The sequence below is a fragment of the Lampetra fluviatilis genome, chromosome 10, assembly GCF_964198595.1.
Source record: "Lampetra fluviatilis chromosome 10, kcLamFluv1.1, whole genome shotgun sequence".
Taxonomy (NCBI): Eukaryota; Metazoa; Chordata; class Hyperoartia; order Petromyzontiformes; family Petromyzontidae; genus Lampetra; species Lampetra fluviatilis.
In genome coordinates this window covers 1,971,365-1,993,219 of record NC_136284.1, presented here as the reverse complement: position 1 = coordinate 1,993,219, position 21,855 = coordinate 1,971,365, and the positions used below count along the sequence as shown (strand labels likewise).

General features: G+C 54.3%; 1 protein-coding gene across 2 annotated transcripts in view; it reads left to right on the top strand.

Annotated features, from left to right (window-relative positions):
* The window catches only part of LOC144934403 (gamma-aminobutyric acid type B receptor subunit 2-like), a 69,055-nt gene that overhangs the window by 16,269 nt on the left and 30,931 nt on the right, over nucleotides 1-21,855 (top strand). For both annotated transcript variants that reach the window (XM_078860123.1, XM_078860122.1), the window contains exons 8-14: nucleotides 1,308-1,580; nucleotides 6,859-6,919; nucleotides 7,788-7,865; nucleotides 8,151-8,301; nucleotides 9,558-9,690; nucleotides 12,239-12,346; nucleotides 16,579-16,701. In XM_078860123.1, the coding sequence (XP_078716249.1) occupies nucleotides 1,308-1,580; nucleotides 6,859-6,919; nucleotides 7,788-7,865; nucleotides 8,151-8,301; nucleotides 9,558-9,690; nucleotides 12,239-12,346; nucleotides 16,579-16,701 (927 nt within the window). The remainder of the gene's footprint in view (nucleotides 1-1,307; nucleotides 1,581-6,858; nucleotides 6,920-7,787; nucleotides 7,866-8,150; nucleotides 8,302-9,557; nucleotides 9,691-12,238; nucleotides 12,347-16,578; nucleotides 16,702-21,855) is intronic.

The window sequence follows — 21,855 nt, the reverse complement described above, 5'->3', positions numbered from 1 at the left end:
TGTCCGTCTGCTACAGCAGAGGTGTGGGAAATTCCAACAAGACCTATTTCTCTGCTTTATTGACCTGGTCAAGGCCTATGATACCATTACTAGGCCTGGGCTCTGGGTTGTTCTTCGTGCTTTCAGAGTCCCTGATCCTCTGCTAACGATCATTAAGGACCTTCATTATGGTTAGCGGGCCCGGGTAAAACTACGTGGCCGGGAGTCGGAGCCATTCCCTATTCACCTCGGGGTGCGACAGCGATCTCCTCTGGCTCCACATTATTTAACATCTATTTTGACCACGTAGTTCATGAAGCCTTCAATAGCTGTACCGGAGGAATTTCCATCTGGTACAGATACAATGGGAAGCTGATCGATGCCCGGGTGCGGTCAAGGGATAGGTCCCTATTGCTCAACCATGTTATGTATGCCGATTATCTGGTAATTGCTGCTCACTCAGAGGTGGAGTTGGAGGCGCAGCTGCTTTACCTGGAGAGGTGGGGCCTTACCATCAGCCCCACCAAAACGAAGCACCTCCCTGGGTATTTTGTACCATCGGAAACTCCACTCCCACAACTCCCAATTGGTGATAGGGCAGTTGTGGAGAGAGTGGAGAGGTTCCCATACCTGGGCAGTGTACTCCCAAGAGTGTATATAATGCTGTTCATGACATATGTCTTGTGTGCGATGCTGGGGCGACTACCGTCATCGACATTCCAAATGTAATTGCTCGTGCATCTGCATTGTGCGAGTGTGTGAGTTGTACGCTTGTCTGCAGGCCTACATGTCTTCGTGTCTTTCGATGTTTAAATGTCAACGCATCCTGCCAGATTGACATCTCAGACAAAGTGCCGTGACGCCTCGGTGATTTGAACCGTCGCTCGTGACGGACACACCGGGACAAATTTAGTCAAAAATTCCGATGAAAAGAAACATTCGCGGACAAGCGGGATTTGACCCATGATGTAAACTAACTATCCCCTAATTGTCGTTGAAATCTGTGAGACCCGTTGTGCTGCTGCTGCTCTATTAACTAATCGGGCCACAATTTTGAGTGTTTTGAATCGGCGGTCTAAACAAGGCCGTGCGAATGACACACGCGGAGCGGCGATGTCGCACAATGCCCTGGGAGGATCAATCCCAGAGTCACGGTCGTGCCTTGCGCCGTCCATAAATCGGCTTGTGCGTATATTATTTATCACTCTGGTGGGTGGCTTTCACATCACTCGCGAAAGAGAGCGATAGACTCGGCTTAACTACCACCGGTGTCCCTGCGCGTGCAACGTCCGATTTGGCCCGACCCCGACCCGCCGTCACGGCTGCAGACCCCGCAGCAGTACGAGCACGAGTACAAGCGGCTGCGGCGGGAGTTGGGCGGCGCCGACGCGGCCACGGCCGGCGCGTCGCCCCACAGCAAGTTCCACGGCTACGCGTACGACGGCGTGTGGGTGATGGCGCAGGCGCTCCACCGCTCGATCGGCCTGCAGCGCGCCTCCAGGGAGCCCAACGCCTCCATCGAGGCCTTCGGCTACGACAACGCGCACCTGGGCCGCACCATCCTGCGCGCCATGAACGAGACCAACTTCCAGGGTGTCACTGTGAGGACGCGTAGCCCACATTCTTGGCGAGCGCTTTAAGAAAAAAACACACAAAATCGTTTCCACCAATTTGATCCTGATTGTGCTATTGACATCACGTCACGAGACGAAGCGGCCGTGCGGATTTTTCGCAGTGCAGTCCTCCCAGGACAAGCTCCGAGCATTGCGGGCTGCCCCGTGCGGTGTTTGTGTGCAGTGCCATCTCACGGATGTTTCCATTGCCGGGTTCCCATTCTTTTGGCTTTTTAGTCAGCTTTAATCCGATTGTGCTATCGTCATCGCGGCACGAGACGAAGTCGCAATTTGGATGTCCAGCAGAGCAATGCAACCCGCTTCACGTTAGAGAACGGCCCACAGAAGCATCATTCGTAGAGTTACCCCTGAGAACCCGTGCTCTGTAACAAAAAACGAAACACGTTCATCAGTAACATTGCCTTCACATAGTAGGAAGCGTGCACTTTCCCACCCACTCTGCCACTGAGAGTTATGCTAGTCGTGTACAATTTCAACCAAAATATGTTTTACTTCTCAGTAGGTGCAGGCCCAAATGTAACGCGGTGGCATGTTCGTGCAGTTTTTGGTGATTGGGCAGAGACTTTCAACTCGTATCCCACCGATATCCTGGTGCTAGCGATAAAATAAAACGGCTTTGCGGGCCGAATGCCTTACTTGTACTCGGAGGTTGGCTGTATGGTCCACATAGCGCATGAGGGGTCATCACATTGGCTTTGACTCTGGCGAAGGAGCCCACAATGACCTCCCCGGGCGTCTGGACGGAACGCCGCCGCCGCCGTCATAATGATCGCAGCTGTGACGCGGCGGGGGGAGGCCGATCGTGTGCCGCACGTCACGGGGTGTCGAGTAACTCATTCGCAGAGGGGGTTGGGGGGAGGAGGGCAGGCGCCGCACGGGCAGTTTGGGCCAGCAGAGCGCAGAGGGGGTGCGGGGTGTGCATTCTGTGCCTGGCTCGGTACCACTGCGGGTATTGACGAGCGAAGGGACTTAATGTGCGAATGCTGCAGTGACCATGCAGAGTGGCTCTCTCGTTCTCTCTCTCGTCCTCTCTCTCTCTCTCCGCCGCATAATGTAGTTAGATTCATCTGTGAAAATGCAGACGCTCCGTTAAGAAGAAGAAGAAGAAGAAAAAAACAACTTGCAGCATTTGCAGTTAAAACCTTCGACGGCATTAATGAAATGGGAGTGAAAGCACTCGCGCAGCCGCCGGCACATTAGTAGCCGCGTTCCTCCACGCCGCGCGGAGCGACAAGCTGCTCGATAATGGTCGGGGTCCGGACGGCAAATTCGCTGGCGCACATCACCGACACCGGCATTTACTGGAGATGCTGATGCATGCACGGGCGGGCGCGCGCACAGGCTGCCGTCTGGAGATGCTTCCCCCGACACGCTTGTTTCTGTTTGGAACGTCGCTCCCACCGCGATAGATCGTCGCGTGACACGGCAGCTGTAACACAAAACAGGCAGCAGCCCGAAAAGCCTGCGAGCGGCGGACACGGCACGCGCCCTCTGTGCCCCCAGCGGCGACGCCGAGACCGCCGCTTGGCCTATGCGGTCCACTTCCTTGAGCGGAGTCGCCACATCTCCTCGCTGCTTTCCCCGAGGATTTCCCTCTCGATTTCAAGGTAGCTGGGACATCTGCGAGTCTGCGCGGGACATTAAAACGTCACGGAGTTTTGTCGGCGCTCGAGACGGTGCTCTTTCATGCGGGGTCTCCTCTCTCTTCTCCAAACGATTCGTCTCGGTAAAAAAAAATAATTTGCGCCTTAGAGTGCGAGTGGTTTTGCTGCTCAAATGAGCCTTGAGGACACCACTTGGTTCCCTCTTCACAGCCACGAGCCAGGGGTGGACATTCCACGATCCTCTGGTGGTGGCGATGTGTGCAGGTGAAGTCAACTCACCGTTGACTTCACCTGCACACAACGCAGTATACTCGTTGCAATGTCCCTGAATGAACGGCGCGAGGGGGGGGGGGGCGTGTCAACCCCCAACCGGGATTTGAACTCGCGAAGCTTTTCCCATCGCGAGCCGCTCGCCCGACCGCTCGGCAAACCCGGGCGGGTTCAAGAGGCGGCGGGGGACGCGAATCTCGCGTCGCCGTCGCTGCTTCCATTTCGGGGCAGGTTCCCCTCGTCCTCTCCAGCCCATCTCCGTTCGCCTGGCCGGGGGATGTGGAGAGCAAACTCTGGTGGGGGGGAGGGGGCGGCCTTTGATCTCCGGTGTGGGGGGGCGGCAGCTGATTAGGGTCCGGCATTCTGCGTTGAGGCGGAGATGCGGCGCGTTCGCAGTGCTTGCGATGGGGAAACTGCCACTTGGCAATGGACGCAGGTGAACACGGCGGTGAAACGAGAGGATAGGGAAGAGGAGGGGAGAGCGAGAGGGAGCGAGAGGGAGCGCGACAGGGAGCGCGACAGGGAGCGCAGGGTGCAGGGAAGTGGAACGCCTCTGGCGAGCGGAGAGACGTTGCCCCCTTTGCGATCGCTGAAATGTGACACGGCCCGACAGCTCCATAAATATGAAGCGTGGCCGGGGGCCGAGGTGGCAGGCGGGATCGGCGTGCGTCAGACGACCTGCAAGAGTTGAGGGGTCGGGCGAGATGCAAATCTCCGGAGGAGAGAGGTCGATTTGGGCGAGGGAAGAAAAAACCGCGGCGAGAGGAGCAATATCCCGCGAGGCGCGTGCTGCTGGCAGTCGTCACCTGGCGCGATCAACACGGAAAGCGCCTCCGTCTGGTAGGGGAATGCCCCGGCAGCATATATGCTGAGAAAATGCACGCTGTGTACGAAACGATGCCCTCTCTCTCACCAGTCGCTCAAATCGCATTGCATAATGACGTCACCAATGTGCACCCGAGGGACGTGCAACGTGTGATTACGAGTGTGCGTGCACGTGTCCGTGTGTCTGTGCATGTGTCCGTGTGTCTGTGCACGTGTCCGTGTGTCTGTGCACATGTCCGTGTGTCTGTGCACGTGTCCGTGTGTCTGCGCACGTGTCCGTGTGTCTGTGCACGTGTCCGTGTGTCTGTGCCCGTGTTCGTGTGTCTGTGCATATGGGGGGCGGTAGTGCAGCGGTCAGCGCGCTGCGCTACGAACTTGGCGACGCGGGATCGAATCACGCTCACGGCCGACACCAGTGACGATTATCTGAACAGGATCTGGGCCTCTCCTAGGTCGACTCAGCCTCAAATGTGTACCTGGTATGGTGTGTAAATATCGCCACTAGGGAGACAAAGGTGGCAGCGCGTGGTGCTGGCCACCCACCCCCTCGTGTGCAGTGCCTGCTTTCATAGGTGCTCGCTAATAACACTTCAGTCTGTTAAGGCCATATGGGAAATATTTGTTTCTGTGCATTATGAGTATGAGGAATGGTGGCACAGTGATTGATTCCTGCTCATGACTAACATCGGTGACGAATTTCTAAACTGGTATTGGGTCTCCTCTGCGTTGACTCGGCCTCAAATGAGCACCTGGTGTGTGTTGCTTAAATATCAGTACTGGGAAGACAAATACGGGTGGGCGTGGTGCTGACCACCCACCCGCTCGCATGTCGCATGGGTCTTCATAGGTGCTCGCTAACAGCACTCGCCCCAACGTCTGTTGAGGCTACATGGGGGGGTCTTTGCATACACAAATCCGTGAGTGCTTATGCACGCACTCGCGTCATGTGCGTGTCACCGCTCGCAAACCATGCGCCCGTTCCCCACGGATCTTCCTCCGCTGCGCCGGTGACGCGGTGTCAGCACGGGCCTGGCTGGCGATGGTGACGAGACAGACACTCCTCTTGCATCCGTCGTGAACCCAGAACCACGACTGCCTTGGCTGAGCGCCTTTTCTCCGTAGCTGCACCAAGCCGTTTGAAACTCTCTCCCACTGCACTAACGCAAATTCAAGCAGATCGAGGCTCTCATCAATTCAGGCTCTCACCAGCCCAGACTCTCTCACCACTCCAGACTCTCTCACCAGCCCAGACTCTCTCACCAGCCCAGACTCTCTCACCAGCCCAGACTCTCTCACCAGCCCAGACTCTCTCACCAGCCCAGACTCTCTCACCAGCCCAGACTCTCTCACCAGCCCAGACTCTCTCACCAGCCCAGACTCTCTCACCAGCCCAGACTCTCTCACCAGCCCAGACTCTCTCACCAGCCCAGACTCTCTCACCAGCCCAGACTCTCTCACCAGCCCAGACTCTCTCACCAGCCCAGACTTTCTCACCAGCCCAGACTCTCTCACCAGCCCAGACTCTCTCACCAGCCCAGACTCTCTCACCAGCCCAGACTCTCTCACCAGCCCAGACTCTCTCACCAGCCCAGACTCTCTCACCAGCCCAGACTCTCTCACCAGCCCAGACTCTCTCACCAGCCCAGACTCTCTCACCAGCCCAGACTCTCTCACCAGCCCAGACTCTCTCACCAGCCCAGAATCTTTCACCAGCCCAGACTCTCTCACCAGCCCAGACTCTCTCACCAGCCCAGACTCTCTCACCAGCCTAGACTCTCTCACCAGCCCAGACTCTCTCACCAGCCCAGACTCTCTCACCAGCCCAGACTCTCTCACCAGCCCAGACTCTCTCACCAGCCCAGACTCTCTCACCAGCCCAGACTCTCTCACCAGCCCAGACTCTCTCACCAGCCCAGACTCTCTCACCAGCCCAGACTCTCTCACCAGCCCAGACTTTCTCACCAGCCCAGACTCTCTCACCAGCCCAGACTCTCTCACCAGCCCAGACTCTCTCACCAGCCCAGACTCTCTCACCAGCCCAGACTCTCTCACCAGCCCAGACTCTCTCACCAGCCCAGACTCTCTCACCAGCCCAGACTCTCTCACCAGCCCAGACTCTCTCACCAGCCCAGACTCTCTCACCAGCCCAGACTCTCTCACCAGCCCAGACTCTCTCACCAGCCCAGACTCTCTCACCAGCCCAGACTCTCTCACCAGCCCAGACTCTCTCACCAGCCCAGACTCTCTCACCAGCCCAGACTCTCTCACCAGCCCAGACTCTCTCACCAGCCCAGACTCTCTCACCAGCCCAGACTCTCTCACCAGCCCAGACTCTCTCACTAGCCCAGACTCTCTTACCACTCCAGACTTTCTCACCAGCCCAGACTCTCTCACCACTCCAGACTCTCTCACCAGTCCAGGCCTACACATGAGGAACTTTGAGCGCTAGCTGCATGTCACAAGTGTTCTCGATCGAACATTTCAACCGATTCGCTCAGCGTGTGTGTTTGTTATAAATTGTGTTTATTGTTGTTTTATGATTGTAGGGGCAGGTTATCTTCAGGAACGGTGAGAGGCTCGGCACGATCGAGTTCACCCAGTTTCAAAGTGAGTGCTCCACTCTCTCGCGTGAAACATTTCCCAGTTGTGAATGGGGGTGGGGGGAATAATCAGCTCTACAGCAATATCGAAGACTGCACTGTAGCAATCCATTATTTGTGCTAAAATGCTAGACGGTAAATATTTCATGACTGCTGCCAGACATTGACAAAATCATTAATTCATCCAGAAAAGCCTCAAGATATATATTTTTTTCGAGCAACATTGAGAAATGTGGCCATTTCTGGTTCATAAAGAAATGGACATCTAAGAGGAAAGTGGTTACCTAGAGGAAGCCCACCCATTATGAGGAGATGACAATCAAACATTTGTACCGATGAGCTCATGATTCACTGGCTTTACCACCATCTTCTGGCCTCGTCAAAACCAAAGAGGCTCGTGACCCTCACAATTCTGCATGATCTACCCAACCTTGGCTTCGAATGAGCTGGAATGTAAGTGCGCCACCGCCACCAACACCACCACCACCACCACGGCCAAATGGAGTCACGTGATTGCACTGTGGTGTCAATCGCAAGTTCACGCGACCACGCGCGCCTGTGTCCCCTGCACTGCGTGACGAACCCCGGCGATCCCATCCGAGTTCGATTCCCGCTCACTACCAACATCGGTGACCAGTTATCCGAACCAGTCCTGGGTCTCTGCTAGACCAGCTCAGCCTTAAATGGGTACCTGGTGCGATGTGTTAACATTGCCACTGGGGAGACAAAGGTGGGCTGGGTGCTGGCCACCTATTTCCTCGTGTGCCATGCCGGCTTTTATAGGGGCTCTTCTGACAGCACTTACCCCTACAGTCTGAGGCTTTAAGGGGGCGGGGGGATCTTTGTCTTTGTTTCCGCGTGCGCCCCCCGGCCAGATGGGCAAAGAGTGAAGGTGGGCGAGTACAACGCCGTCGCCGACCAACTGGAGCTCAATAGAACGATCCTCTTCCAAGGTGAGCCACGCGAACGGCCCAGGCGGCGAGCACTGCCGGGCTGCGTGCGTGCGGGCGTGTGTGGGTGAGCGGATAGGGATTGTAGTTATTTCACGCCAGATCGTCTCTGGCTTAGGGCGCATGTACGAGTGTGTGGCATGCGTGCCCTACTCTGACCTGCGAGTTCTAAGCCTGGAGCTCGCAGCTCAGAGCGGAGTTCGCAGGTCGGAGCAGATTTTGTAGTTGCAGGGTCGAAGTGGCCGGGCCTCACGCGTGACCCCCCCCACCCCACCCCCACTTGCGCAGGTGCGACGCCGCCGCGGGACCACACCTTCGTGGTGAGCAGGCGGCGCGAGGTCTCCCTGCTGCTCTACAGCATCCTGGCGATGCTCACCTGCCTCGGCATGCTCATGGCCTCCACCTTCCTCTTCTTCAACATCAAGAACCGCAACCACAAGTCAGGCCTCCTCCCCTCAGCCACCACTCGCCACACGCACAGCAGCACCGCACCGCGCACCGAGCCGCTCCCTGCAGAATCGTTCGGTGACAGCCGAACTTAACCCCGAAACCTCGGTGGCGGTGCCATCCCCTGGGCCCATTACGGGAAAATCTCGCGCGAGAATGAAAGGAAGCAGACAATGAAACGAGCGCAGTTTAATGATACAGTGTTTGCCTCGTTGGTATCCACCGCTCTGTTGTTCAGTTGTTATATTCTCAGGTTTTTTCGGTAAAGTCACGTAGGTAAAACATTAAAAGTAATGAAAGTAAAATAAAACAAAACAAAAATAAAAATAAAATTCACGACGTTTCGGAGGCAACACAAGTCTCCGTCATCAGGTGGGACCGTCACAGCCAGATTAGCTGCATCAAGTGAAGCAATGATTCAAAATGTAATCCCTTATAAGCAAGTTGAAGGGGGGGAGGAGAGGGGGGGGGAGTTCATCAGAATGTGGTAGCCAATGAATGGAACGTATCGGGAGGGAGGGGGGTGGGAGGGGGAGGGAGCCAACAAAACATTTGGCGACGGCTTGGACGCGGCTGCTGCGCACGCCAACACAATGGGCAGAAAGGGTGGAGGGGAGGTCTGATACACATGATAGAACAAAGGAACGAAAATGCCCATGTTTATACCAATGCAGGCTGAAAAACATGGGCATTTTCGTTCCTTTGTTCTATCATGTGTATCAGACCTCCCCTCCACCCTTTCTGCCCATTGTGTTGGCGTGCGCAGCAGCCGCGTCCAAGCCGTCGCCAAATGTTTTGTTGGCTCCCTCCCCCTCCCACCCCCCTCCCTCCCGATACGTTCCATTCATTGGCTACCACATTCTGATGAACTCCCCCCCCCTCTCCTCCCCCCCTTCAACTTGCTTATAAGGGATTACATTTTGAATCATTGCTTCACTTGATGCAGCTAATCTGGCTGTGACGGTCCCACCTGATGACGGAGACTTGTGTTGCCTCCGAAACGTCGTGAATTTTATTTTTATTTTTGTTTTGTTTTATTTTACTTTCATTACTTTTAATGTTTTACCTACGTGACTTTACCGAAAAAACCTGAGAATATGAATCATTGCAGTCACGAAAGCTTCAAATCTAGAATGTTCAGTTGTTGTTTGTGTGTGTTTCATTATGTGTGTGTGTTTGTGTTTTATTATGTGTGTGTTCTATTATGTATGTGTGTGTTCTATTATGTGTGTGTGTGTGTGTTCCCAGGCTCATTAAGATGTCGAGCCCCTACATGAACAACCTGATCATCCTGGGGGGCATGTTCTCCTACATGACCATCTTCCTCTTCGGCCTGGACGGGGCCCTCGTGTCCCCGGGCACCTTCGAGAGAGTGTGCACCGTGAGTGGCGCGCGCGGGGGGGGGGGGGGGGGTTGGGGGGGGGCACGGGCCGGAGGTGCCCCCATACCTGTCAACCCCTTCTCAGTGCCATACCTTATTACAGACCAAATCAGACCTTATTGGTCACCCCGTGCCCTTGTAAATCTCAACGTTCATCCTACAAAGTCCCATCACAAGGGAGAAACACAAACGAATAGACAACACTTTTTTTCCCGTATTGAAACACCTATATGCCGTATGGACCTGAAAACTCAAGTTCCCTGTAGAAGATTACAGGGTAAACCGTGTGGGTTGACAGGTATGTGCCCCCCCCCCCCCCCAGGTGTGCTGTCACACCACGAAATCGAACACCCAACAAAGTCACCGATCAGAGTTGGTGCACACTGTTTTGGCAAGTGGACGTGGTGTGGATTTTGAATCGAGGTTACATTTGTATCGATTTGGCAGACGCTCAACATTGATCGGGCAGACAATCTTGAAAAATGCCATTGGGTTCATTGGCAAGCGATACTTGGATTGAGCAGTTGTGTGGCACACCCCCCTTTATTTGAGTGGCTAAAATCAGCAAGATCGGTGACTCCGCCGCTACGAGGCGAAGATCCCCCGCAGTGAGCGAACCGCTACACCACCGGCTCCTACCCACACACACACACAGACACGGTTGTCTGTGTGTGTAGTGGTTAGCACGCTGCGCTACGAACTCGGCGAACCGAGTTCAATTCCCGCTCACGGCCAACACCAGTGACGATTATTTGAGCCGGTTCTGGGCCTCCCCCTAGGTCGACTCAGCCTCAAATGAGTAAACACCACCACTAGGGAGACAAAAGCGGCCGGGCGTGGTGTTGGCCACCCACCCCCTCGTGCGCCGTGCCGGCCTTCATAGGTGCTTGATAACAGCACTTGCCCCAACAGTCTGTTGAAGGCTATATGGGGAATATTTGGCATATTTATGTAATAACAAAAAACAGCGTTGTATTATTTAATCGACCTGTGTTTAATTAGGGGTCATCACGACGACTGCCAGTCACAAGCAGAATGTTTTTGTATTTTACCCAGGCCTAACTTGTGTGGTTTTTTTTGTCAGTGTAAAAAACACACACAATGCGACATCACAGTTTAATTGTATAACTTTTAGCTATAATAGACAGACATGTCGTACGCAGTGCACGTTGCTCATATGCATGGCATTGTCACAACACACATACAAAGATCCCCCGTGCAGCCTTAACAGACTATTGGGGCAAGTGCTATTAGCGAGCACCTATGAAGGCCGGCACGGCGCACGAGGGGGTGGTTGGCCAACACCACGCCCGACCGCCTTTGTCTCCCCAGTGGCGATGTTTACACATCGTACCAGGTACTCATTTGAGGCTGAGTCGACCTAGGTGAGGCCCAGGACCGTTTCAAATAATCGTCACTCATGTTGTGCGTGGTTCATAGCGCTCGCCGCTACCCTACCACATTGTCACATCGCACCCACACACACTCACGTGCGCGTACACATGAGTCATCGTCTCATTAAATCAACTGAGCAGGTATTGTGAGTGTCCCCCACCCCCGCTTCAAGTCATTATTTAAAGTCGTTTAGAGGATAATGAAGTCGTTTGTTGTTGCCCCAGAGATTGCCCCCGGAATTCCGCCGCTGTTCTCGTCAACAGCATTGACAGTCGTTGCTTGAGCGCAAGGGGCGAGCAGCCGAGCGCGCCGCCACACGCAGAGTCGACGAATTTCGCTCCGTCAAACGCCGGCTCCATCGCAGGCGCTGGCATCACCGACCCGGCCTCTGCCACTCCACGCTACCTTTGCTTCAATCGCACCCTGGCCCCGTCGCGCCCCTCCGACCGTGGTTTCTCGTCGTTGTCGCCATCACCTCCGCTCGCTCCTCGGTTGTGCTCCACCCCCCCCCCACCTTGGCACCAGCGTCGTGACAGTGGTGCACGAGGGGAACAAAATAATTTCAACACGAAAAACGGCGAACGTTTCAGGCTCTTTAGTCTCGAGACACGGCAGAGAGATTGAGCGATGTTCACCTTTAACACCTGCAGGCTCTCGCAGCCAATGAGTCATTATTGATTTGTGGGTCGGGCCACGTGCGAGCGATTTTTCTTTTTGCACCCTCCTCCACCCAACAGCCAATTGGAGAAAGAAAAATACAAGTTGTGGATCGCTCTCCAACACCACTCCAGTAGTGTTGCTGAAGCAGTCATCAATCGGCACATTTGTTCACGTGACAACATTATTAAGTGGCTGTGTCAGGTGGAGGAGGGTGTATGACACACATTTGTCTCGCGCGAATTGACCCGAAACAAATGTACGAGTCTCGCCCCTCGGCTCTTCGCAAATCACAATGTCCCTTCGACGTTTTTTTAAGGCGCCGCAGCCAAACGTGCGATCTCCAACCACGAATCGGCCAACCTCTCTTCCCTCTCTCTACCCTGAAAAAAGACCATCGCCTGAAACAACAGCTGACTAACAAAGCCGACGATGGAGAATGAGAGGGTGGTGACCCACTCCAACCCCCCCCCAATCTCTCTCTCTCTCGACGCAGGTCCGCACGTGGTTCCTCACCGTGGGCTACACCACGGCCTTCGGGGCGATGTTCGCCAAGACGTGGCGCGTCCACGCCATCTTCAAGAACGTCAAGATGAAGAAGAAGGTGAGAACCCTGCCGCATTCGCCTTGCGGAGTAAGGGAGGGGGCGGGGGGCAGCTCTAATCGCACAATAGGAGGACGATGCCGAAATGTCCTAAACTGGGTAAGAATCACTTTTACTCGGAGCGGGGCATTCCCGACCAATATTATTCACAAAGGTTGTTGGGTTTGATGGCGTAAGTATAGATGTGTCGTCACCCTCCACCACCCGACACAGCCAATTAAGAAGAGATGTGTTACTTAAGCAAAACGCCAATTAGTTTCCACTTCAGCCCACCGGTGTGTTGGAGAGTAAATCCGCAACAAGGTCGCGTAGACACGAGCGTGAGTCGAGCTCGGCGTGCGTCTGGACAACATTGCAAGGCAGCCACCGGTCCTTAACATTCTGTTCTCGCGCATGATGGCAGCGGCAACATGTTCAGGGGCTAAACAGCGACGTCGAGGTCTGCAAGCCGCGAGGAGAGGGCTTCAGGAGAGAGTTCGTGTCGTTTTCTCCTCCGACGATGGAGTGCAGGCTGCGGTGGTTCACTCTCTGTGTGCCACAGTTAGGTTGCATGGCCTCGATCCAAAGTACGGCAGTGATGCCACACGAAAAGTGCCGCAGCAGCTTCACCTTTATGATGAATCGTGATTACATTCGAGCCCTCTAGAGAATGTTGACTTTGGCAAAAATCTTTCGGGCAGATGGTGGTTACCTGCGCATAGTGGCAAAATAGTTTTCGCCATCGGCTGCATAGTCTATGGCAGGAGGCTATCATTGTTGCAGACGCCTCCACGTCTGACCTCAAATAGAATTGCCGGGTCTTTGCAAGGACAGCGCTGGTAAAAGCGCACGCAAAATGACAAATCGCCGGCACCGTCGTTATTCACAAGAACTGCCTCGCGAACTGAAAAATGTGTAATCAACCGAGGCTTAGGACAACACGCCTTCCTCAAAGCAGAAAAAAACGGGAGCAGATACGGCAAATTGTGATTTATACTGCGGGGAAAATGCATTCGAGTCACAATATCGTGGAGCACATTCGTATAAATCATCACTTGTAAATTCATTCCGCGTTTGCTCCTCTGAAACATTACCGCAGCCTGAAAACGTCACCCGATTGGCCGTGCTTCTAAGTTTGTGGCGTATGCACGGTTAAACGTGTGGGATAGGAAAGGTTTATTTTGTTTTATTATAATAATCATGTCATCTTGCACCCACCCACGTGCGGTGTCTTGATCACTGCGATGTCTCCAACGCACGCGGATTGCTCACGCGAATTGTGCTGCGGTCACCGGGTTTGATCGCGGGCTCGGGCAGGCGGGCGGGCGGGTGGACGGGTGCGTGGGCTACCGGGCCGGACCTGTGCTCGCGCGCAATCAAAATAGCGCCGTCGGCAAAGAGAGACGCAGCGATTACTCACCCCCGTTACACGCGGGAGCGGGGACCGGTGGCTCACCAAACCCCCACGCTCGCCGTGGGTGTGTGACGACTACGCGCGTACACGACGCGTGCGCGCGCTTGCGCAAATTGACACCATCCATTACCTGCGTCTCCCTCGCTCCACCGTGGCACACAGCGCCCCGGCTCGGGTTCGGCTCGGACGGGAAGGCATCCCCGGTGTCGTTCGTTTTCTTTCCCCTCGTGTGGTGCCGTGCTTATTGACTGCCTCGGCGCAGCTTCAAAGCAGCGCTGCGGAGTGATGACGCTGCAGAATTGGACGGGCCACTCTGCAGGCGTGCCGGCCAGCGGCTGTTGTATCGCAGGAACATTCCACACGCACTCACACACACATGTTGTGCACAGCATATATCGCTGAGACCGAAACAAGCAAAATAAAAAGATATCCCATATAAGCCTGCAGGGACTGTTGGGGCAAGTGCTGTTAGCGAGTGCTCATTAGGGCTGGCACAGCTCACAGGCATCGTGCATGGCTGCCGTCGTATCGCCAGTGCTGATATTTACACGCTGATGTTAACCCACGGCTAGGAATGGAACCCAGGTGGGTGGGTTCGTAGCACAGCGCGTTCCCCACGACACCCGCGCTGCTCCGTGGGACCGTCCGCGTGCAGAGAGCCTCGTGCAGCCCCACTCAGAGCCACGCATCCTCCGATCCGATCGGCGCAGCCGAGACGATCGCGCTGAGTGGACGCCTTCCACTGTCTCCTGCCTTGAATCAATCCCGTGGCTTCTGATAATTCCGGGATTCTTTCATTCACTTCTGCCTTTACTGCGTCTCTGCATCACATCCTGCGCCGTACCACTTTCCGTATTCCCTGGTCGTACCTTTGCAGTGCTAAACCTCGCATCCTGTCCAGTCTCATTTTCATTATCCAAACCATCATCTTCTCTGTCAGCGGCGTTTTCCGTCCAAGTCTTCATCCTATTTGTGTTTGTTCGTTATCACTCTTGTTGTATGCCCACCACTCTTTTTCACGAGGGTCCTGATCATTTTGTAGTAGGCGGCAATGGTTGAGTAATCTCAAGGTGCATTTTCAGCATTGGGATGTTTGGCCAATGTAGCTATCAGTGGAAATCGATTAAGCCTGAGGAAACCCGTGCAGGACAGGGGAAGAACATACACACTCCACACAGAAAGGTGGCCGAGTCCGGAATCCAACCCAGGAGCTTCTTGCTGTGAGGTACAAGCGTTACAACCGCGCCACCCATAGGCACGCACAGCCACGTACAATACAGCTGGGTGAAACAAAGACAAAGATTTCCCTCCTGTAGCCTTCACAGACTGTTGAGGCAAGTGCTGTTAACGGGGTGAAACGCCCACACTGACGGGCACACACGAACACACACACACACGCACACACACACACGCACACACACGCACACACGCACGCACACACACACACCCGGGCGGGTAGCGCTGCCACTCGGCCGCTCGTCCCCTCAGAGGTTTTCCTGCCTCGCTCCTCGGGGAAACGGCAACAACATTTGTACCGACGAGGAAAAAAACACCATCCTGTCACATTTATGTTGCCGTAAAATTGTCCCATTCAAAGCAGGAAGCAGTTGTAGCTGTGAAAGAGTCTGAATGGCCAAACATTCTAAAGGCCCTTTCGGAGTGACCTCCATTCAGCTTGAGAGGCATGAACGTTTTCGAAGATTATGATAATGGTAACGTTGATAGGGCAATGCTACCGGTAACAACGGTGCTGCTACGTGCAGCGGTGACACTGTATAGCTATCGTGCTTGATGTGAGACAGATTGGCCTACACTTTAGGCGTGCCAGCCACCACGTTTATGGAACAGTAGAGTCAGACGCCTGATGCATAATTCATCTTGCCGCATTTTAAATGTTTGATTGAGGAAAGTAATTCAATCACAGCTTGGCTGAGTGAAAAAAAAATAATTCTCGAGACTTGTCGCCGCTTTTCCTGCTAATCGACTCCGATGGCCTGAGAGGTAGATTTTAGCGAATGCTCTTTTTTGCCCTGTAATTAATTCCCAGCACTGCACTTCCTCTGTAAATTCTTAATGTGTATGAATGAACTTGTGTACACGGGAGTGCTCTGGCTTTCCGAACGCGCAAACCACCGTGCGATGGGGTGGAGCGGGGTGGGGGCGAGGTCTGTCATCATCCCCAGTGCCGACCCAGGACCTCTGCTCACGCGAGAGAGTCGATCTCAAAGTGAAACTCAATTTCCTCTGTCGTCTAATATTCGTAATAAGTGCTCAAGGCTCAAACAGCCACACGTGGTTGGGGTTGATGTGTACAACCGCCAGGCTAGCGATTGTGCCGCGCGGTCCAAATTGTACAACTCTGTCCACACCTGGGGCCACGCATGCTGATGAGCAGACAAGCACACGCGGCACATTTACACGTGCACAGACAGCAGCTGGCGTTTGCTCCCGCCGATCTGGTGAGCCGGGACGCCAAACGCTCATGCAACCACTGGCCACGGATCTAGTTTTCTAGCAACATCCCGAACGTACGGCACATTGCGACATCGCTCTCAGCACCGATGGGTGAGAAGCTGGTGCTTCCTGTGACGAGGAGACAGTCACACGGGCTGAGTCTGGGAGTCCCACTGTTTGCGTCGTCAGTTCCCCTTGGCTTCACTATGCCCGGTGCACTCACCGCCCTCCCAATTCCTCAAAAGAGAATGGCCCGCCCGCCCACCCGCTCTGACCCCTAATCCTCAATTCCACCTCCTCACGAAGTCGACTGCCTGCGCACACGACACGACACATACATCGGCGTTCGGCTTTGGTGTAATTTTCGTTTTTCCTCCCCACGCAGATCATCAAAGACCAAAAGTTGTTTGGGATCGTGGGCGGCATGCTGCTCATTGACCTGGTCATCCTCATCTCCTGGCAAGTGCTGGACCCCCTGAAGCGCATTGTGAATGACTACCCCAGGGAGGTGGGTTTGGCCTGCGTCGTGTGAGATGTATGTATACACGTTGAGCTTTCACACCGTACGCAGCCAACCGCGCTAATCGGATCGACTCGGTCTATGCAGAGCACGGTGCAGACTGCACTGTGTGATGAGAATAATAAGTGGTGGTGGTGGTGGGACATAGAACAAGGGAGCTGCTACGGTGGTATCACGGTCAGCACACTGGACCTGCAAGCCAGAGGTCGCCGGTTCGATTCCATTATCCAGCGTGCCATTTGATCCAATGGGGCGAGATTATTAAATCCCCCCCCCCTCTCTACCGCCTTTGTCCACCCAGCGGCAGTATAAATGGATGCATCACAGGGAAGTCGATCGACAGCGCGCCATAGTAGCCGGATGTTAACTACCTCGCCTGGTTTTCAGGAGATTGTGGTTTCAATCCCGATCCCGACCCCTGTATATCTCGAGTTTGCATGTCCTCCCCGTGGTCGCGTAGATTTTTCTCCGGCTCCTCCTGTTTTTCCCTCCTCATTTAGAATCAACGTGCGTTTGGAGTATGTGGCTGCTTTAAATGTCCCCACGATAAGCCACTTAGTTGAGCTATTATTCGTGGCCAGGTCATTTCTGAAAGATGACTACATAGCTCAGTGGACCTTACCTGGTAGAATAAAAATAGCTAGGCATGGCGTGGCGGGGTCAAGTGTGGGTATGCGCTCACCTTATTCAACACGCCTGGAAGAGTAGACCAAATACCACCTCGAGTTCGCTCCAAGGGGAAGGCCCTTCTGCCAGCGGCGGCGTGAGCCAGCAAGTGCGGGGTTGCACCTTTACCTTCTCTTTCATCTCGAATACTGCTTCCCAAACGCCGCTTCTCGCGACCCACCGTACTGTCAACGCTGCTCCGAGTTTCATCCATTTTACCTTACCCTTCAAATGCAAATTAAGCCACTGCACACTGCAGGCGCCTGATGATTGGTAAACACGTGCTCCGTCGGCAATTTTTTTTCTGGCGGAGCACGAGCGGCCGCTTGGGGGTGGAGGGGGGGGCATAAACATGGAGTGTGTTCGACTGTGAACCCGTAGATTAGAGAAGGAGTTTGCTGACAGTTTGATAGCGGTGAGCTCGGGGTTCATTGTCAGTCGGAGTGCCACCTCTCCTGACGAAACAACCCAATCTCTGCGCCGCAGCGAAGCCCTGTTCTGTAATTCTCTCTCTCTCGCGGCGGCTGCGTCGTCGTTGTCGAAAGACGCCGGCGGGCTCGTAACGGTGCAAAGCGCTCCGGCTGGTGTGGGGGAGCAAAAGGGTCAAAGCGAGCATGCACTGGGGGACGGCAGCCAGAGGCTCGCAGGTGGCCGCGCGTCGGCAGCCTCGCGGCAGCAGCAGATGCAGCAGCAGACGCAGCAAACACAGCAGCAGGGGAGGCAGCAACAGACACAGGAGCAGCAAACACAGCAACAGCAGACGCAGCAGCAGCAAACACAGCAACAGCAGACACAGCAAACACAGCAAACGCAGCAACAAACACAGCAGACGCAGCAAACACAGCAACAGCAGACAAAGCAGCAGCAGCAGCAAACACAGCAACATCAGACAGCAGACAGCAGACACAGCAAACACAGCAGCAGCAGCAGTCGACGCAGCAGCAACAGATACAGCAGCAGCAAACGCGGGTTCGGTAAATGAATCCCGAGTCGAGATGTAGTCCTGGTCGCTCTGTGTCCACGCAGCGACACGCGTGTCCTCTTCCTCCTCCTGCTCCTTGTTGACACGGTTGGAGTCGAGCAGGTAACACGATGCCGTTTGACGTGCGGTGGCCGTCAAGTTCAACGGAGGTGAAGTGATGGGGGCAAAATCAATTGCGGCACAGGTGCTAAATGATTGTAATCGGCCTGCGATGTGCTGCTGAATGATGGAGGATTATTAATTTTGCATGGGTCGCTAATTGCGCCCATGAGGAACGGCAAACACAGCTGGCCCCGCGACCCCGCGACACGCAGGATTATAAAATCAATGCTCATTAATGGGCATAGGCACGGTTGACCCCGGCGCTAATTATAGCTCAGTTTTGCGCTCTTTAACGCTCCCAGAATGTTAATTCCGCAGCACTGTGGGGTGCGAACGCGAGCGAGCGCGCGCAGCCTCGCCGACCTCGCCGACGCGTGCCCGCGGCAGTGACGCGGGGTCCTCGTTCGCGGTGGGCGCCCACGCGGGTCGCTCGGACCCGGCACCCGTCATCAGCCAGCGCCGGGAGGCTTTCCCCGCGTGCTCGGCGGCAGGCACTGGAGCCGCGTGCGGACGTTGGCGCACTCCCAGTGTGAAGCAGCCGCGACGGGCCTCCATTTCATTGATGAACAGCGAAGCGAGCTTCACGCATTTCATTTGTTGGACGTCATCGGCAATTGTTCTCTGCACGACGTGGCGATATGTTAATGACCTCGTCTGGTATACAGGAGGTTGTGTATATTTGGAGTTTGCATCTTGTCCCTGTGATTGCGTGGATTTTTCGCCAGGTCCTCCGGTGTTTCCCGTCACATTTTAGAATCAAAGCACGTTTACAGTATTTGGCTGCTATAAAGTTGTCCATAAGCCACTTCGTTGAGCAATTATATGCGGCCAGGTTGTCTGTAAAAAAGATCTATATAGCTTAGTGGGCCTTATCTGGTAATATAAAAAATACAGGTGGTTTAATAGTTTTGTTTACTAGTAATTTAAAGTGGCAAGCGCACGGTTGTATATCGCTCGCGAGGCATTCTCTGAATGGGCCCGATCTTGCTTTGAGCCTGACTCGTGCTGGGATGAGGGACTGCTTGGGACTAACGAGTGATGTGGACTTGGGATGCGACTTGGCCAGGAAGTGGCCGTGCAGCAGTGGATACCTTCATCTATCCAAGTTTATTTGCTTTTACGTCACATGCTTGGGGTCTCTTGCAAGGTGCATTGGCTTCGTCTAATGTACCAAACGCCAAACATCCCAATGCATTGAGGCATTGGGATGTTTAAAAGGGAACTTAACAATGCTTTTATTTTATTAGCTATAGATCTCTTTTTCAGAAGCGACCTGGCCACAAATGATTGCTCAACGAAGTAGCTTATTATCTTGCAATTTAGAGCAGCCAAATGCTCTAAACGCATGTTTCTAAATGTGGAAGGAAAACCCAGAGGACATGCAAACATGCAAACTCCAAATATACAGGCATCAGGGTCGGGATCGAACCCACAACCTCCTGTAATGTAGGCGAGGTAGTTAACATCTCTCCACAGTGGAGAGATGTTATCCTGCACTCTCATTATCTGCCATGGTCTATTCACTGCTGGATGAAGGCCTCCCCAAGCCGCCACCAGCTATGGTGATCCTGCAATGTAATGCATGTACCTAGCACCTGCATACGAGCCGGTTTCATCGCTCCATCTCCTTCATCAGCATTTCCAATGAGTTACGTTTGACATCATTCTATCTGGGATGTCGGTGGGAATCGCGACAGGGATTGCTGCAAAAGCGGTGCGATGCGGTGTGGGGGGGCGACGTTGTCTGGAATGCCTCGTGTGTGCGAAGGGCTCACAGTTCCCGAAATGTCTGGGACGAGTGCCTCTGATCGGTCCCACGGTGGGTGCCGGAACGTCACTCTGGCTGCAAGGGTAAAGATTGCGCAATGAAATGTATTCATTTCTCGTTGACTGCGTCTATGCTGCCACCTCGGAGAGGGGGAAAGAGCCATCAGTCTTGATCTAGATAATAGTAATGATGGCAGCGGGCGGTCGAGCGCTGAGCGTGGAGGGGGCTGCGAACCCGGAACCGCATCCAGGAGGCGATGTGCCGACCACCCGGCTGTTTGTCGCCTTCGCCGCGTCAATGCTCTTCGATGCTCATGCCGGCGCTCGAATGAAATCTGATTATTTTTCTTATTCTCGTTTTTTCCCTTGCAAACTCGTTACGCTTTCACGAAGACGCATCGGACGCCCTGTAAACATCGTCGAGACGAATGGAATTCATTTTCAGGCTCACCGAGATTGGAGGAAGCGCCTCAATTAGGGCGTCATTACGGTGCCTTGGAGTGCTCGGCACGCGGGAATTGCAGGGCCGTGGGGCAAGTTTTAAAGCTGTTTGACCACCCAGATAGCAGAACACTGCCCCGTGTCGTCACGTCAAACGCGTTGGGATTTTTCGAACGTCAAATATGAACGTCACATTTTTCGATTTAAAGCTTTCGTGACTGCAGGGATTCATCTTCTTGGTTCTTTCGGTAAAGTCACGTAGAAGGGAAGTAATAAAATAATATGTTTTATTTTTATTATTTTATTACTTCCCTTCTACGTGACTTTACCGAAAGAACCAAGAAGATGAACGTCACACTCACAACCGTGGCATCCGATGGACAAATCCCTTTCACGTGAGAGCGGTCGCTGTGTTTGTGCCGTCTCAGAAAGGGCACTCGGCAGGACAAAGCTGTAGCGCCGCAGCCGCTTCTGTAAAACGGCTCCCGCGGCACGGGACGGCTATAGAATGTCAATCGCCGCACGCCACGCAAAGAGAATGACCGACTTGGTGCCCCGCGCGCAATCGGACGCGGCGGGCATGAGCGATGCGCGTCGTGCCCTGGAGACGCGAGCGCCTCGCGGTGTTAACCGGCAGCGGTCGTCGGGAGGGGATGGGAGCGAACGCGTTGCTGCAACTGAGACGAGCACCCCCCCCCCCCCACTGATCCCCTCGCCGTCACGTCGCCTCACAGGCACGCGCCTTGGCTCAACACCGCCCTTTGGCAGCCGAGTCCAAACAGCACGCGCGTGGCCACGGTCTGAAATCTCCCCTCCCCCCTCCCAAAAAATACAATACAAAATAAAATTACGACTGTTTATTCATATTAACGTTTTAATGTGAACAATATTCACAAGACTGTACTGACAAATTGCTGTTTTATTAGGTTGTATAAATTTTATCCCCCATCTAACATGGATCGTGCTGGGGCTGGAATGAATCACTCGACACCCCCCCCCCCACCACTACGATTGAACTTGCGAGCCAATTGACGCAACCGCATGGGGAAATGGGTGGAGTCGGACAGAGTCGAATCTTTTTTGCTCCGCTGTCCCAGGCCATGGATACCGAAACTGGGCCCCGCGCGCCCCGTGTCCCACGCGCCCCGTGTCCCACGCGCCCCGTGTCCCACGCGCCCAGTGTC